Source organism: Athene cunicularia, unplaced genomic scaffold (assembly GCF_003259725.1).
Source record: "Athene cunicularia isolate RWA unplaced genomic scaffold, athCun1 SCF_2, whole genome shotgun sequence".
Taxonomy (NCBI): Eukaryota; Metazoa; Chordata; class Aves; order Strigiformes; family Strigidae; genus Athene; species Athene cunicularia.
The window spans coordinates 720,030-735,741 of record NW_020799266.1 but is presented as its reverse complement, the minus strand read 5'-3'; the positions used below and the strand labels follow the sequence as shown (position 1 = coordinate 735,741).

At 56.8% G+C, this 15,712-nt stretch overlaps 1 protein-coding gene across 7 annotated transcripts in view; it reads left to right on the top strand.

The window, feature by feature from the left end:
- Positions 1-15,712, top strand: part of CHD6 (chromodomain helicase DNA binding protein 6) — a 60,931-nt gene that overhangs the window by 21,598 nt on the left and 23,621 nt on the right. For 3 of the 7 annotated variants that reach the window (XM_026867203.1, XM_026867198.1, XM_026867201.1), the window contains 15 exons: positions 34-151; positions 1,584-1,670; positions 1,950-2,099; positions 2,403-2,524; positions 3,140-3,383; positions 3,842-4,018; positions 5,717-5,860; positions 6,630-6,885; positions 7,386-7,596; positions 8,103-8,298; positions 8,830-8,994; positions 9,404-9,583; positions 10,774-10,884; positions 14,231-14,433; positions 14,858-15,060. In XM_026867203.1, the coding sequence (XP_026723004.1) occupies positions 34-151; positions 1,584-1,670; positions 1,950-2,099; positions 2,403-2,524; positions 3,140-3,383; positions 3,842-4,018; positions 5,717-5,860; positions 6,630-6,885; positions 7,386-7,596; positions 8,103-8,298; positions 8,830-8,994; positions 9,404-9,583; positions 10,774-10,884; positions 14,231-14,433; positions 14,858-15,060 (2,567 nt within the window). The remainder of the gene's footprint in view (positions 1-33; positions 152-1,583; positions 1,671-1,949; positions 2,100-2,402; positions 2,525-3,139; positions 3,384-3,841; positions 4,019-5,716; positions 5,861-6,629; positions 6,886-7,385; positions 7,597-8,102; positions 8,299-8,829; positions 8,995-9,403; positions 9,584-10,773; positions 10,885-14,230; positions 14,434-14,857; positions 15,061-15,712) is intronic. The other 4 variants (XM_026867204.1, XM_026867200.1, XM_026867197.1 and 1 more) reach the window with 3 other exon arrangements.

Genomic DNA, 15,712 nt, shown 5'->3' with positions numbered 1-15,712 from the left:
CACATTTTGTTGATTTTTCTTTTCCCTCTACAGCTCCTATCTCCACTGTAAGTGGGCAACTCTGGAGGAGCTAGAGAAGGACCCCAGGATCTCCCAGAAGATAAAACGCTTCCGAAACAAGCAGGCTCAGATGAAGCATATTTTTACAGAGGTGAGAGCTGAGCATGGCCAGCAGCTGTGCCCAACCCTGGCACATCTGGGTCCAGTGCAGGAGCTGCCCAGGGGAGACCAGCTCCAGGGTCAAAATTCAGAGCTGGTAGTGGGCAGGCAGGGCATATAGTGCCTGCCCTGCCTGAGCTCTGCCATAGCTCAGTGATGGTGGGGTGCTGCCCAGAGCCATGCCTCTGCCCCCTCACTGACACTGTGGCAGTGCCCAGGCAGCAGCATGGCACCTGGAGCTTCCAGGCTGCTTTGAACCGGGGCACAGCACAAAGAGGGTGAGCAGGTGGGGATGCTGGAGCCCAGGGGCCGTGACAGTGCCTTCAACACCCCTGGTGTCACTGGCAGAGGTGTGGGCTTGTCCCTTGCCAGGCACTTGCCAACCCTGGAAGCATTGCTCAATGGGAGGGAGGGCAGCGTGCAGTGCTGGAGGTGCTTTCATGGCAGAGCAGAGATGCTGTAGGAGAGAGGGAGCTATAAATACTTGTGTTTAGGGCAACTCCTGCCTGCTGTGCTCTATAAGCAGATTAATCTCGTTTAATATAAAAGGTGTTCTATAATTTATCTTGTTGCTCTGGAGATAGTTGTTGGATCTCCTCAAACTGCCCCTTACAAGTGTAAATCAGGCCAGTAGGCTATGAAGATTTCTCCATGGATGTAGTTGGAAATCTGTGGGTGTGTGTCAGATTTCTCACTCCCAAGTCTGTCTGGGGTCTTTTCCAGGATGCAAAGAAGAAGCATGTGTTGGAACGCACTGTACGCACTGTACCACTAACAATTTAGCAAGGAGCAAATGCTCTTTCCAGTGACTAACTGGGGCTTGGGGACCTGTGAACATAGAAGCCTGTTTTTTTCTCCTTCCCAAGCCCTAGACAATGTGTCTCTCGGAGGACCACTGCTACTCTAAAGCCCACTCCTCCCTGGGTGTTCCTGGCAGAAGGATGAGCCCTTGCCTCGTGAGTGGTTGCTGCTGGCAGCTGCTGAGCTGCAGGTGGGGAGAGAGAAAGGCAGAGACAGAGAACAAGGTGTCATCCCTTGCAGAGGAGTGGAATTCATCGGGTGCTATGTGTGGCTCTGTGCTGTGGCAGCCGCAGCTCTGGATGCTGCACCTAATCCAGAGCATACAGCTCAGGGCTCTGTACCTTGGGGCCAGACGGGCTGGGGAGGACATTCCTGCCTCCCAGCAAAGGCAGCCTGGAGCCCACAGCTGCTCTAAAGCGAGAGCTTTGCCATCTGCAGGGCTCTTGCATCCTCCCTACCCAGAGACAGATGTCAGGGACCTGCATCCAGGGCACTTGGTGTGCTGTGCACAGCTAGCAGCATCCTAGAGACAGATGCCCCGCAGCTGTTTACGCCTGCCTGCCATTTGTTTAACCCTGGAATCACCTTGAACTTAACTCTCTTTTTACTGTTCACTGTTGCAGCCTGATGAGGATTTGTTCAACCCGGACTACGTGGAGGTAGATCGAATTCTGGAGGTGGCTCACACGAAGGACCCTGACACTGGGGAGGTCAGTGGCTGTATCGCTTGCTTGCCACGTGGAGGGAGGGAGGGAGGGGAGGAGGCGTGGCAGGGGGCCCAAACCCACAGCATGCATCATGCGTCTGTCTCTGAGCACCCTGAAGCCTTCCCAGCCTTCCGCAGCCTGCACCCTGTCCCCGGGGCCCCGTGGCACAGGGGTGGATGGAGGGTCAGCGACTGCTGTGTGACTCGCTCTCAGCTGCAGCCTGTGCCCGCGTGCTGGGGCTGAGCCCTGTGCTGTCTCTGAGCTGGTGTCTCCATGCTGCAGGAGGTGACTCACTACCTGGTGAAGTGGTGCTCGTTGCCCTATGAGGAGAGCACCTGGGAGCTGGAGGAGGATGTCGACCCAGGGAAGATTAAAGAGTTTGAAGCCCTCCAGATCCCTCCAGAGATCAAGCACATGGTAACGTACCCAGAGGTAACGTACCCGGCTGGCAGCTCGCTGCCCTGGGCAGGCAGGGACTGTCTGTGTCTTGCCAAGGTCCAGCTGTGCTGACCTCCTTGTTCCTGCTGCTGCAGTGCAAGCCTCATATCCTCCCATCGGATGGGTTAGTTAGCAGGAGCTGAGGGTGGGATCCAGAGGCCAAGACCTTGCTGTGAATCAATTGTCAATTACTGTTCTGAAGTGTTGTCCTGATGTGCAGCCCCGGACGCGGGGTCTGGCCTTGCTGAGCGTTAGCCTCTTCTCTCCACGGACCTTGCTCCTGCTCTCTGCTCCTAGGAGCGCCCAGCATCTGAGTCCTGGCAGAAACTGGAGAAGTCCCGGGAGTATAAGAACAGCAACCAGCTGCGGGAGTATCAGCTGGAGGGAATGAACTGGCTGCTCTTCAACTGGTACAACAGGTGAGGAGGGGCTGGAGTGCTGTGCTCCCCTGGGGAGTCCTGCTGCAGTGAGGCCCTGGTGTGTGCAGTCATGGGAGTGGTAGATCTGACGAACAGGGCCCTGACATAGCAGCCATTGAGACCTTCCAGTGCTGGAGCTGACAGGCAGCTGCCAGACAAATGGTTTGGTTTAGCTTTGCAGCTGAGTCTTTAGAAATATTTCTCCCTGGTAAATGCTATTGAGTCTTGGAGATAGTAGGGCTTAGCTGTGGGTCTAAGATAAACCTGATTTTTGGTGTTGACCAGACTACTGGTGACCCATTCTGTGGCAGGAGTGCAGGCATATGCATGTTCTCAGCTGCAGCAGGCCATCAGATGCATCTTTCATGGGCTAGCATGCACCCAAAGGGCAGCATCTTTCACACTAACTTTGAGTCCATCATCTTGCAAGAAATTGGATGGTCTGACTTACCCAGACTGGATTGGACCAGTGTATCAACGTCCCCCTCACCCTTCACGCTGCAGGGTCAGAGAGGTGTGGGTGGAGGTGATGTGCCTGACGTCCCATCAGGGAGTTGGTGACAGGGTGGTTTCTGCCTGGGAGCCATGTTCACCTGCCCCTGTCCATCTCTGCAGGAAGAATTGCATCCTGGCTGACGAGATGGGGCTGGGGAAGACAATCCAGTCAATCACCTTCCTCTCAGAAATATTCCTGATGGGCATCCATGGCCCCTTCCTTATCATCGCACCTCTCTCCACCATCACCAACTGGGAGAGGGAGTTCCGCACCTGGACGGAGATGAATGCCATTGTGTACCATGGCAGCCAGATCAGCCGGCAAATGATCCAGCAGTACGAGATGGTGTACAGGGACACACAGGTGACTGACGCACACAGCACTCCCAGGATGCATCCCCCAGCCCTGGCTTCCTTTACTTGGGAAACTCTGAGCTGCATGTGGAGCTTGGCTCATCTGGAGAGGGAAAGGTGATCTTTTAAGGCCCCTTTGCTGGCCTGGACTCAGGGTGCACTGTGTATGAGTGAAGAGCAGTCCCAACTCATGCAGGAAGGGGAAAATGCAGCAGAGCCCCAGCCTCAGTTCTTGTCCAGGCCTGAAGCAGTGTCTGGTTTGGAAAGACATAGCCTGTGGCCAGTGAGGAGGCTTGCAGGAGGCAAGCTCAGGCCTCCTTGCTCAGGCCTGTTGCTTGAGAGAGATGGATCTGGGGATGTCCCAGCTAGGATCCTAGCCAGATGCTAACACTGATATGTTGGCAGGATATATGACAGTCCTGCTGCCCTGCAGGAGTCAAGCGCTGCATATGGTTTATGTCTCCCTAGGGTAACCCTCTTCCTGGGATCTTCAAGTTCCAGGTGGTTATCACCACCTTTGAGATGATCCTTGCTGACTGCCCGGAGCTAAAGAAGATCCAGTGGCGCTGTGTGGTTATTGATGAAGCACATCGCCTGAAGAACAGGAACTGCAAACTTCTGGAGGGGCTGAAGCTCATGGCCCTGGTGAGCATGTCCTGTCCAGGTTCATGTGAGAGCAAGGTGGGCCAGGGATGGCCCTGCCTAGCAGTCAGGTACCACTGCCAGCTGCTCAGGGCCAGTGCCAGGGCTGAGAGCCCCATGTCAGAGGGAAAACCATCCAGGACCCATCAGGTTGCTGAAGCAGTGCCAGTCATGGGGGGGCACTTTGATGGATGGGGCCCTGCAGCCATCACAAACTCCTTTTTGCTGAAGTGGAATATTAACCTACAGCAGGCCAAGTCCCCCTGTGCCTTCCCATCTGTGTGCACTCCCTGGCAGAGCGCTGCCTCCCCTTGCAGCGCAGCTTAGGCTGCTGCAGCACACGGACACAGTTGCTTACTTGTGCTCAGCATCCTCCAGACGTGTGTGCCTGGTACCCTGTGAACAGGGCTGCAGTATTCAAGCTGAATTCTTACTGCTCTGCAAACATGGGACCAGTCCATGCCAGGGATAGGGGTGCAGGACTGTGTGTAGTGAAAAAGGGATCAGTGAGCTACTCTGAGAAATGGATTTGGATATTCAGCTCCTTTCCAGCCCTGGGAAAGGCAGCACTGCTGTTTGCTGGACCAAGGGCCGTCAGGCCTATTGGATCTCCCAGCCCTACCCACCTTCCATCACACTCACCTGTAGCTGGGCCAGGCCTCTGAAAATTATTAGTCTTATATCTCCAGTTCCCAGAAACTCTGCTGTTTCTCTGTGATCTTGTGGCTTGACCAGGTCCCAGCTGGGTTGTGAGCAGCCTGGGACAGAGCAGGTTTGCTGCTGGCCCCCCTTTGTAACCATCGCCTTCCTTTGTACAAGTCCTGTGAGACTCTCCCACCTTACAATTGCCCTTCTTTCATAGCTGGTGGCTCTTGGGGACATTCCCTGCATTAGGTTGGGCAGGAGGATTAGCTTGAGCACTGAGCGAGTACCCCAGTCTCTGGCACTGCTGGGACAGAGCAGCTGGTGTGCCTGGGAGGCAGCACCCAGTGGTGCCTGAAGCCAGAGCCCATGGTGTCAGCACACAGAAGTGAGTGTGTTCTCCTTGAGGGGCCATCCACTCCTCTCCTCACAGCTCAGGTCTTGGGCAGGGTTGTCTGGACCCCTCTCTCCTTCTGTTGCACATGTACCTGCATGGTGAACCTCTAATAAAAGCTCCTTCTTGTTCCCAGTGCACACCTGACAGAGTCATACGTTCCACTGCTGGTTTTAGAGCACCCTGTTCATGCTCACCCTAGCAGCAGGTCCCGGATGCCCCTCAGTGTCACATGGCTCTAGACCATGTTCCCTCTTGTTTTGCCCAAGCCCTGAAGAGAGACATCCTGCCCCAGGTTCACAGAAGCTTGGGCTCTGTCAGCATCCCCATCCATGCCAGCACAGCCATGCCTGGGGGTCTTGTGCCAGGGCAGGGCGCAAGCCTGGGGGCAGTGTGGGATTCTCAGTTTTGGCTGTTGTTGCTGCACAGAGCTGGACTGGGACACGTCCCGGGGAGAGTCCTGGGAGCCACAAGACCGTGTTGCATGGCAGTGCCTGGGTGAGGGCTGGCACCAGGGCCAGGGGAGTCTTTCAGAGGGAGTGTGTGTGCCCCCAGGCCACCCAGAGTGCTGCTGAGGCTGAAAGACAAGGAGCATTGCGCTCTTGGGACCCCTTGGACCCAGCCAGTGGGTCTGGGCCCTCAACCTGTTTTCTGTGTATACCCAGGAGCACAAGGTACTGCTGACAGGGACGCCCCTGCAGAACTCGGTGGAGGAGCTCTTCAGCCTCCTGAATTTCCTGGAGCCACAGCAGTTTCCCTCAGAGACAGCCTTCCTGGAGGAGTTTGGAGACCTGAAGACAGAGGAGCAGGTACCTAGAAGAGTGATGCTGGTGACTGTTAGCACAGGTCACTGGGACACATGGTCACCAAGCCAGGCATGCACTCAGACATATGCTTCATGGAAGTGAATAGGAGTCCTCATGCCAGGACAAGCAAAGTTGTGACAGAGCTCCCAGCACTGCTGTGGAGAGACCAGCCCGTTCCAGGTCTCTCCCTGCCTGGCTCCCTGCTGCCCCTTGCACGCCTGGGCAGCACAGCTCGCCTGGCTTTCCCACCTGCTCTGTCCCTGAGACCAGCAGGAGTGTAGGGGGAGTGAGGAGATCAGTAAGTCCGTGGGTCAGCTGCCCTTGTCAGGTTCCCCTGGGGAGCTGTCCTCCAAAGTTCCACCTGAGTGTGGGTCATGGAAAGCGGCTCAGTCACCTGGGGTGTCTCGCTGCTGTTTGCGTGTCTGGCTTAAGTGGAGATTGGACAGGGATCGTCATTCTGAGGGAGCAGACATGGGCATATGGAGCAACCATCATCTCAGCTGCTATCAAAGCTCTCAGCTCTCCTCCTACAGCAGGCTGCCAGCATCAGAAGTGCATGAAGTTCATGGCCCAGGGCTGGTCACTCACATGTGTCTGCCCCAGGGAAGTCAGACCCTGAGATTGTACTGGCTGTCAGCAGAGCAGCTGATTTGAGGTCATTTGCAGTGGGTTTCCAGCCTGGGGAGGCTCTAACGTTGCAGGCCCCTCCGCTGTTGTCACTGTGTGCTTGCCATGCAGGAAGGGCAGTGAATCTCTGCACTTGCTCTGGCAGGTGAAGAAGCTGCAGTCCATCCTGAAGCCCATGATGCTGCGACGGCTGAAGGATGATGTAGAGAAGAATCTGGCACCCAAACAGGAGACCATCATTGAGGTGGAGCTGACCAATATCCAGAAGAAATACTACCGGGCCATTCTGGAGAAGAACTTCTCCTTCCTCTCCAAGGGTGCCAACCAGCACAATATGCCCAATCTCATCAACACCATGATGGAGCTACGGAAGTGCTGCAATCACCCATATCTCATCAACGGTGAGGGCTGTGCGCAGGAGGGGGGGTTGGATCTCACTGCAGCGTTCACTGGTCACTACCTGCAGAGCTCATCCAGCTTGGGAGCCAGCTCAGACCCTTGTGCCACCTGCTGCTGGTGTGGTTGTGTGTCCAGCCCCAGCATGGGATGCAGTGATCTGCCTTGTTGCTCTCACAGGCAGCCCAGCTCCCAGCAGGTGCTGCTTGCAGGTGGGCACCTCAGGGTCATGCGAGACTCCCTATGTTTGGGGGTGTTCAGGTGCAGGACCCTCTCTATCATCCCAGCTGGGCTTTTTCTGCCAAGAGCTGGTGCAAGCCCTGAAGAATGAGTAGAGGTCACAAGAGTGGAGTGCCTTCTGGAGGTCTCTAGCCAACCTCCCCAGATCTATGGACTGCATGCCTTCTGTTCCTTGTGTGGTGGCTTGCTGTTGCCCTGGGAGGGAGAATGGGGGCAGCTGCACTGCCAGCCTCGCCAAGAGCTCACATCCCTTCTCACCTGGCAGGGGCGGAGGAGAAGATCCTGGAAGACTTCCGTAAAACGCACAGCCCTGAGGCGCCAGACTTCCAGCTGCAGGCGATGATCCAGGCAGCCGGGAAGCTGGTGCTCATCGATAAGCTGCTTCCCAAGCTGATCGCTGGTGGGCACAAGGTGCTCATCTTCTCCCAGATGGTGCGCTGCCTCGACATCCTGGAAGACTATCTCATTCAGAGGCGGTTAGTACAGGCTTCAGCTTTCACCACAGGTCCTCCACATCACCTCCATCCTACACTGTAGATACAGAGTGGAAACATCCCATGATAAGGATTTGGTCATTCTGTGCCCTTGTACCAAATGATCCGAGTTACAGGCTACTGCTGGTGTGTGCAAAGCTGGGCAGCTCTGACCTGTCCATCCTGTGTTGCCCAGGGCTAGTCCTGGGAGTGACCAAATGGAAATAGGCCCTTCCCTTGGTCCTGGTTCCCATGAGCCCCATATCCATGCACTGTGCCTTGGGACATGATGATTTTACCATCATAAGGGAATGACTTTTGAGAACAACCACAGTGCACACAAGCCGGTGGGCTCTGAGCCTCCACCTATGCCCAGGTCCTGCCAGTAAGTCCTGGCTGCCTGCATGCCCACACACAGCCCGGGGGAAGGAGCAAGAAGGAGTTTGTAAGCTGCAGACAGTTCAGGCCCTGCTGTGACCCTGCTCTCACCTCTTCCCCTCTCGGAGCAGGTACACCTATGAGCGCATTGACGGGCGGGTGCGCGGGAACCTGCGCCAAGCTGCCATCGACCGCTTCTGCAAGCCCGACTCGGATCGCTTTGTCTTCCTCCTGTGCACGCGGGCGGGTGGGCTGGGCATCAACCTGACAGCTGCCGACACCTGCATCATCTTTGATTCGGACTGGAACCCACAGAATGACCTCCAGGTAATGGGCTGGGCCGGGCCAGGCTGCCAGCGGTGCTGCGGGATGGCCTCCAGCACTCCTGGCAGCTGGGAGGGTAGCAGCACCCAACTGTAGTGGAGTGCTGTGCTGGGGGAGCAGCAGGTGTGTAGGCAGAGCAGCCATGGCACAGGGAGGTCACAGTGTGGCTTTAAAAGCACAGGGGGGGCACAGACCAAGCCACACTTCGTCCCTACCTGGTGTTGGAGGGTGTGAAGTGTTGTGTGCCCCACCTCTGTGGAGAGCCAAGGCTCCAGCCCCAGCCCTGTGTCCCTGCCTGAGGTGCAGGGGTTTCTGGTTCCTTCCTCACAGCTGTCCAGGCCTGGCACTAACCAGCACCCACTGGCAGAGCCCTGCCAGGTCAGCCATGGGTGCTAGATGAGGGTGCTCTGGTGGGTGGGAGCTGGATGTGGCTCAGGTCGGTGAGTGGGGGGTGCTGGCGCAGGGTGCCACAAGCCACATGGTCCCTGTCCCACGGGGCTCACTGTGCTTGACACCGTGCCCTCTGCACTCCAGGCTCAAGCTCGCTGCCACCGGATCGGGCAGAGCAAGGCGGTGAAAGTCTATCGCCTCATCACCAGGAACTCCTATGAGCGGGAGATGTTCGACAAGGCCAGCCTGAAGCTGGGTCTGGATAAGGCTGTGCTGCAGGACATCAACCGCAAGGGCAGCACCAACGGGGTAGGTTGGCTGTCAGAGTGGGGCTAGGTGGGAGGTGCTGCGGAAGAGCTCTCCTCCTTCTGCTGCAAGTTGCTGCCACTTTGGAGCAGAGACCTGGGCAAGCTTCTGGAGCTGTGTGGGAAAACCCAGTCCCACACACTGGGGTTGCTGCTGTTTGGACTGGCAAGCTGTCCCTGCCCTGCCATGGGTTTGGGGAACACATGGTGCTGTGTCTGGGTGATATGAACTGAAACTCCTGACAGTCCCTGAGGCGGTGTTTTGAAGTGACCTGTTTGCTGTAGTAGCAGGAGGTCTGGGTTGGCTTGGGGCATCTCTGCATGCCCTCCTGGGGCAGAGGGAAAAGCCACCTCCTGCTGTGCAGTGCCCAGGGCAGCTGGCCAGGCTGGTGATGCCTCCATGTTTTGGGCAGGTTCAGCAGCTCTCGAAGATGGAGGTGGAGGACCTGCTGCGGAAGGGAGCCTACGGTGCTCTCATGGATGAGGAGGATGAAGGATCGAAGTTCTGTGAGGAAGACATTGATCAGATCCTCCAGCGCAGGACACAGACCATCACAATCCAGTCTGAGGGGAAGGGGTCCACCTTTGCCAAGGTGTGTTGTGCTCCATCAGGAGGAACGGGGACTCCCCTGGGGTGGTAGGGGACATGCTGGGAACACTCAGGGCAGTAATGGTGGGCTGGCCTCTGACCTCTTACATGTGGAGACATGTCTGCCTGGAGGCCAAGCTCTCCTGCCTGTCCCACTGTGCCCAGCACGGCAGCGGTGTGTTCTTATATCACTGGTGTTCAGCAGAGTATTGAGGAGGTGGCCACCAGCCTGGGCAGGTGACTTGAGGCTGCCCAGGAGGGTTCAGCTTGCCAGCTTACACTCACCTTTTGAAGGTGGTGCAGGCTGGTGAGAAGGCGGAGCAGGGGCTGTCCTCCAGGCGCTGGGCAGTGCCAGGGTGTGCTCTGTCACCAGGCCGGTGGTGTGGACAGATGCAGAGCTGCTCTTTGGTCCCAGTCGGGGCACTGCAGGGTGAAGGCTTTGCTCTTCCGATCGGCTGAGGACTCCTGGCTGAGGCAGCACTCCATGGCCTCATGCTCAGAGCTGTTGTGGGCAGGGTCAGGCCCCTCCTTGGGGAGGGTGCTGGAGTTCAAAACCTGGGTGAGATACAGTCCTGAGTTGGGCTGATCATGGGTTGAGCTTATTTGATCTGGAGTCTATCACCCCCCTTGCCCTTCCGAACACCAGTGCTGCCTTGGTGTGGCACTTTGCTGAGAGAAATGCAGTTGGAGACCTGGGCTGCCGGTGGTGTGGGAAGGAGTTGTACCTCCCTCAGCGGAGCCCACCTGTTTCTAGCCTCAGTCTTCTGCTGCCTTGGGACCTGGCTCTGCAGGGAGAAGCCCAGGGCAGTGGTGGGACCCAGCTGCTGGCCTGCACAGTGCCTGGAGCTGGGTGCTCTGGTGCCCTGACATCCCCACAGGAGAGAGCCCAAGGAGCCAGCTCTGTGCCACACTCATGGCTGATGTCTGCTGGGGACACCAAGGACCATCTGTCCTTTCTCTTGCAGGTGGCATAGCCCAGGCTTCATTTCCAACAGGTCAGGCAGGACAGCGAAAGAGAGGGCTTCAGCTCCCTTAAGCAAACAAAGGGCCCTCTGGCATGTGTTAGCAAGGGGTTAACACCCCATGACAGCAAGACTGTGGACTGCAGGCAGATGTGTTGGGGATCTCTGTATGGGGAAGGGCACACCTGGATGGTGGGTTGCATCCTTTTCACTCCTCTTCTTTCACTCCTAGGCCAGCTTCGTAGCATCAGGAAACAGAACTGACATTTCCTTAGATGACCCTAACTTCTGGCAAAAGTGGGCCAAGATAGCAGAGCTTGATACAGATGCCAAGAACGAAAAGGTAGGATCCAGCTCATGGCCTGTGCGCCCCACAGCTGATCTGACCCTGTGTGGTTTGGTCTCTGGGCAGGAGCTGTGTGCTTCCGCTGGACTCATGAAGAGCATCAGGAATTACTGCAAGGGAGGACTGACCCATGAGTGCTGGCTGAAGCCCTGATTACTTTAGCCACATGTTGGGCTGTGTCTGCCTGGTATTTCAGAGTGCTCGGTCTGTGCTCCCAGCTACTCCCAAGCCTGGTTAAGGGGCAACAGTTGGGGCTGGCAGCATGTGAGGGAAGAGGAGGGTGAAACAGCGAGCACAATGGCCTGCCTGTGAACCCAGCAGACTGGTGTGACTGCCTGTGTGTGACCGGAGCTATAACAAGAGTTCCCCACAGCACAAGCAGGCAGGAGTGCCTCCTGTTGCCAGCCAGATTGGGTGCTGGGAGCCTGGGCAGCTGAGACTGGGGCTCCATCGTGGAGCAGTACCAGGTCGGTCCCATGCTGCCCTCCAGGTGCCAGCTCTGATCTCCTGGCTCCCTGGCTGTCTCACCAAGCCCAGAGACTTTTGTTAACTCTAGGCATGCCAGGGCCAAGCTAACATGTGCCCTGGCAGGGCACAAAGGGGCCCAAGTGCCAGCTTTTGCTGTGGCTGGGCATTGGTGGGGTGAGCAAGGCTCTTCCCATGCTTGGGGGAAGCTGTGTAACCATTTCCCAGCCCAAACCCAAGTCCACTGATCCCTGGCACCCTGAGCAGAGGTGAGCATTTGACCTGGCAGCTCTGAAGGAGGCCTGGTGATCTGACATGGGTTTGTATACTCCAGTCCTTCAAGCTGGAGCTCACAGTGACAGGCACATTCATTTCACTGCAGCCCCCTGGCTCCCACCACCCCAGGTCTCGATGGCTAAGAAGGTGGTGTTTGTCATGGAGAAGCTCCACAGGGTGCCTCAGCTCTCCCCACAGCGGGCAGAGAGGCAGCTGTACCCACTGGCCTGGGCTCTCTCTCCTCTCCCCATGTGGCCCTCCAGGCCCTTTGCAGGGCTGCAGCACCTGTGGGCCTGTTCAGGGAGCCTTCAACAAACAGCAAGTCCAGCCATTTAGTGACCTAGAAACAAAGTGGACTTGCAATTAGTTGAGGCTGGTGGGGAGCAGGTAACGTCAGAGCAGGCAGGTCCCTGTAATTGGTCATGTATCACATGGTCCTGTTTAATGCCAAAGTAATAACCATAATAACCACACTTCTCTGCTGTGATTTATTCATAACGTTTAATGTGTGGGTTCCAGAAGCAGCATGGGAGGATTTTGAGGAGCTGTGGTGGCATGATGATGCTGAGACACTGCTGGTCAAGAGGCTTGTGTCAGGCACCATGGTACCCTCATGTCCCAGCCTCTCACCAGCTTCGTGGATGTGAGGACACCCCTGGAACTGGGGGCCCTCGCTGAGCAAGCACTGGGCTGTGATGCTGTGGTGGGAGCAGTGGACTGCCTGGGCTGGAGCAGGCAGTGAGGGCTGGCTGGAAGGCAGCACATCTTTGCAAAAGAAATGTCTCCTTCTGGTGAACACGCCAATACTGTGAGGGCTGAGATGCTGTGCTACTTCCCCACCTCACTTGTGCTCACAAACAAAGGCAGGTTGCAGGGAGGTTGAATATCGTGGCTGTGGCACTGGGTCAGACCATGGCTGTGAGGGTGCTTGGTCTGGTTTGAGTCTCAGGGCTCTGTCCTAGGTTAGAGCAGGCTGGGGAAGGGGCTGCCAGGGGCTCAGTGCCTCAGGGGGTGGGCACAGCCCTGCATGTTGTCTGCAAATGCTCCCTCTTGCTCAACTTCTCATCTCTGAGCAGGCGGGTGCAAAGGGAGGTCATCCAGGCCAGGTGGGTTTGGCCCTGACAGTGCAAGGGGTGTTGTGAGAGGAGCTCCGGCTTGGGCAGCTCCTTTGGTACTTTCCCTTGCTCTTACAGTGTCAAATGCTCCCTCATGCTGCCTGTTGGATATTTTCTGTACCCAACTGAACACTAACCATGTTCATACCCAAGCCTTGGGGGGTTGTTTGAAGACCATGTGGGTCAGGCTCAATAACCAGGCATTGCTTGGGAAACAAATCTCTCTAAAAGCTGAACATGAACAGGGATGAAGGGAGCTGCCCAAGGGTTCTCCTGGCCTCATGGAGCAAGTGGGAACAGGTTTGAATTGTGCCACTCCTTCCTCTGTTAGTGTTTGCATCCTGCCCTCAGGGATGGGAACAAGGAGTAAAAGCCAGGTGGATCTGGCAGGCCTGTCACCATGTCCAGGTGAGGGGACTGTAAATGGATGCTCCTGGAGTCTCCCCTCTTGCCATCACTGGCAAATTGGCTCCTTCCCAGCAGCCACCGTGAGCAAAGATGGCAGCTGGAGCTGCGGTGAGCCAGTGCTTGGCTTCTCCTGGCCTGGTTAGCAGAGCTGCCGGGCGTTCCCCACACGCTCTGGGGAACATCTCCCAGGGGCAGCATCCCTGTCCTCTGCCCACGGAAGGAGCTCTCTAGCTGAGCACCGAGATGGAGCTGGGAGGGTGGGTGACTCCTGTGGGAGGCAGGAGTGCCCAGGGGGGTCCCATCTCTCTGCTTGCTCTGCTGAGCTCGTGGGTTCAGCTGCGACCCGGGCCTCTCCTCCTGGCCCCTCCATCGAGTGCAGGGTGCTGTACCCGGCTTGTGTGGCCCCAGGGCCTGCCGAAATTCCAACGAAGGCAGCAACACTGGAGAGGTGGTGTTATACAGCAGCAAGGGGAAGGCCCTGCAGCTCTGCAGAGCTCACCACTCTAGCAGAGAGAATGGGAGAGGGAGAATATGGGGGTGTGTGTCCCACATGCTTGAAATCCAGGCGGATTTAGATGACACAGATTTATTCAACAGGGTGGGGGGAAGGAGAGGAGGCAGGTACGTGCTATTTAATTTCATATTGCTCCCTCCTGCACCTTTTTGGAAGCTGCCTTTCCTCTTCAGCCCACCTATTCCTCCCAACACAGAAATTACACCACCTCCAGCACAGTGCTCAGCACAGGCAGTTCTGGGAGGGCCAAGTGTGATTCAGAGCTGAATCAGCTGCTGGTTGTCAGCAGTTTGAACCCAGAGGGCCCGATTTTCAGCCTGCCATCATTCAGGCTGAATTTTGTGCTGGCCAGGAATTGTCTCATGTGTGTGGACAGAGCCACATGCAGGTTAATTTGGAGCAGGTATCCCAGTGGGAAGGTGATGGCTAGCCATGGGGCTGGTGAGCCAGGAACCAGAGGTGTGAGCAGAGCGGGAGGCAGCGTGGAGAAGAGGATGTACTGTGCCTTGATGGAGGGCAGGTGTTTCTGCCCATAGCTGAGCATGTTCTCCTCTCTGTCCCGTAGGAGAGCCTGGTCATTGACAGGCCCCGGGTGCGGAAGCAAACCAAACACTACAACTCCTTCGAAGAGGACGAGCTAATGGAGTTCTCCGAGCTGGACAGTGACTCAGATGAGCGACCCACACGCTCACGGCGCTTCAACGAGAAGACGCGGCGGTACCTGCGGGCTGAGTGCTTCCGCGTGGAGAAGAACCTGCTCATATTTGGGTGAGTCTTGCCCCCTCCCAGAGAGCACAGCCACAGCCTCCAGCTGCCCTAGTGCACACACGGGCCACTGGCTGCCCCAGCCACTTTATGTCCCCATCCTGCTTACAGTGTCCCCTCCTTCCAGCAGTGACCTCCCTGGTGGGACCTGGGCTTGAAGTGAACAATTGGGATGGAAGGAGAGTTAGGGGGGCAAAGCATTAGCCTGCAGTTGGTGCTTCCAGTCTGCTCTGGCCTCCGCCCTCCCAGGACTGAAGAGTCCTGGGCAAACCTCTCCTCCTCTTTGCTCCCGTAATGTAGGGGCACAAGTCCCCTGTGCAGGGGAGCTGGCAGGGCCGTGCCCCTGAGTGAGCTCCTGGAGAGAGGTGCCAGCGAGGTCTCTAGTTGCACAGGGGTGTTTACTCTGTCTGTGTTCCTGCTGTTCCAGCTGGGGACGGTGGAAAGATATCCTGACCCACGGGCGGTTTAAGTGGCACCTGAATGAGAAAGACATGGAGATGATTTGTCGGGCCTTGCTGGTCTATTGCGTCAAACACTACAAGGGGGATGAGAAGATTAAGAGTTTTATCTGGGATCTCATCACACCGACAAAGGACGGCCAGAACCAGGCTCTGCAGAATCACTCAGGTATTGCGTGTTCTCTCTGCCATTGCACCTGTACCTGTCACCGCTGTGCCATCCTGTGGGACCGAGGCTGCAGAGTTCAAAGCAGAGCTGACTGAAACAGCCAGCGAGCAGTTGTGCTTGAGCACTGCGACTCTCTGCTCAGAGAAGGTGGCTGCTGTGGGACTGACCACGCTGACCCTCAGAGCCAGCGTAGGGCCTGGCTGGGTGGGGGCATCTGTTTCCTGGCTCCCAGAGCCATGGCTGGTGCAGAGACAGCCATGTGGGGGAGAAGAGATGCCATCCTATTCTCAAGTGGGTGTTGCTCAGTTTTCTCTGCCCTGTGAATACTGTCAGAGTTCCCCCATACGGGGAGACACCCCAGGCAGTGAGCTCGTGGGGCACTGGTGACTGTATGAACACATTGGGTGTGATAGGTGTGAGAGTGCTTATTCCACTCAGAGTGTAGATGTGCCTGGCTGTTCTCAGGGTATTGCAGGACACAGAGTGGATCGTTGTGCAGGGACCCTACCTGTGCCTGTTGGCAGCCTCGGCCCTGATACCCACAGCTGAGTCCACCAGGCATGGCGCTCATTGCTGCAAGGAAAGCGCACCCCAGCTTGTGTCTCCTCTCATCATGGTTCTTGTCCCAGACATACTGGTCTGCAGTGCCTGCCCT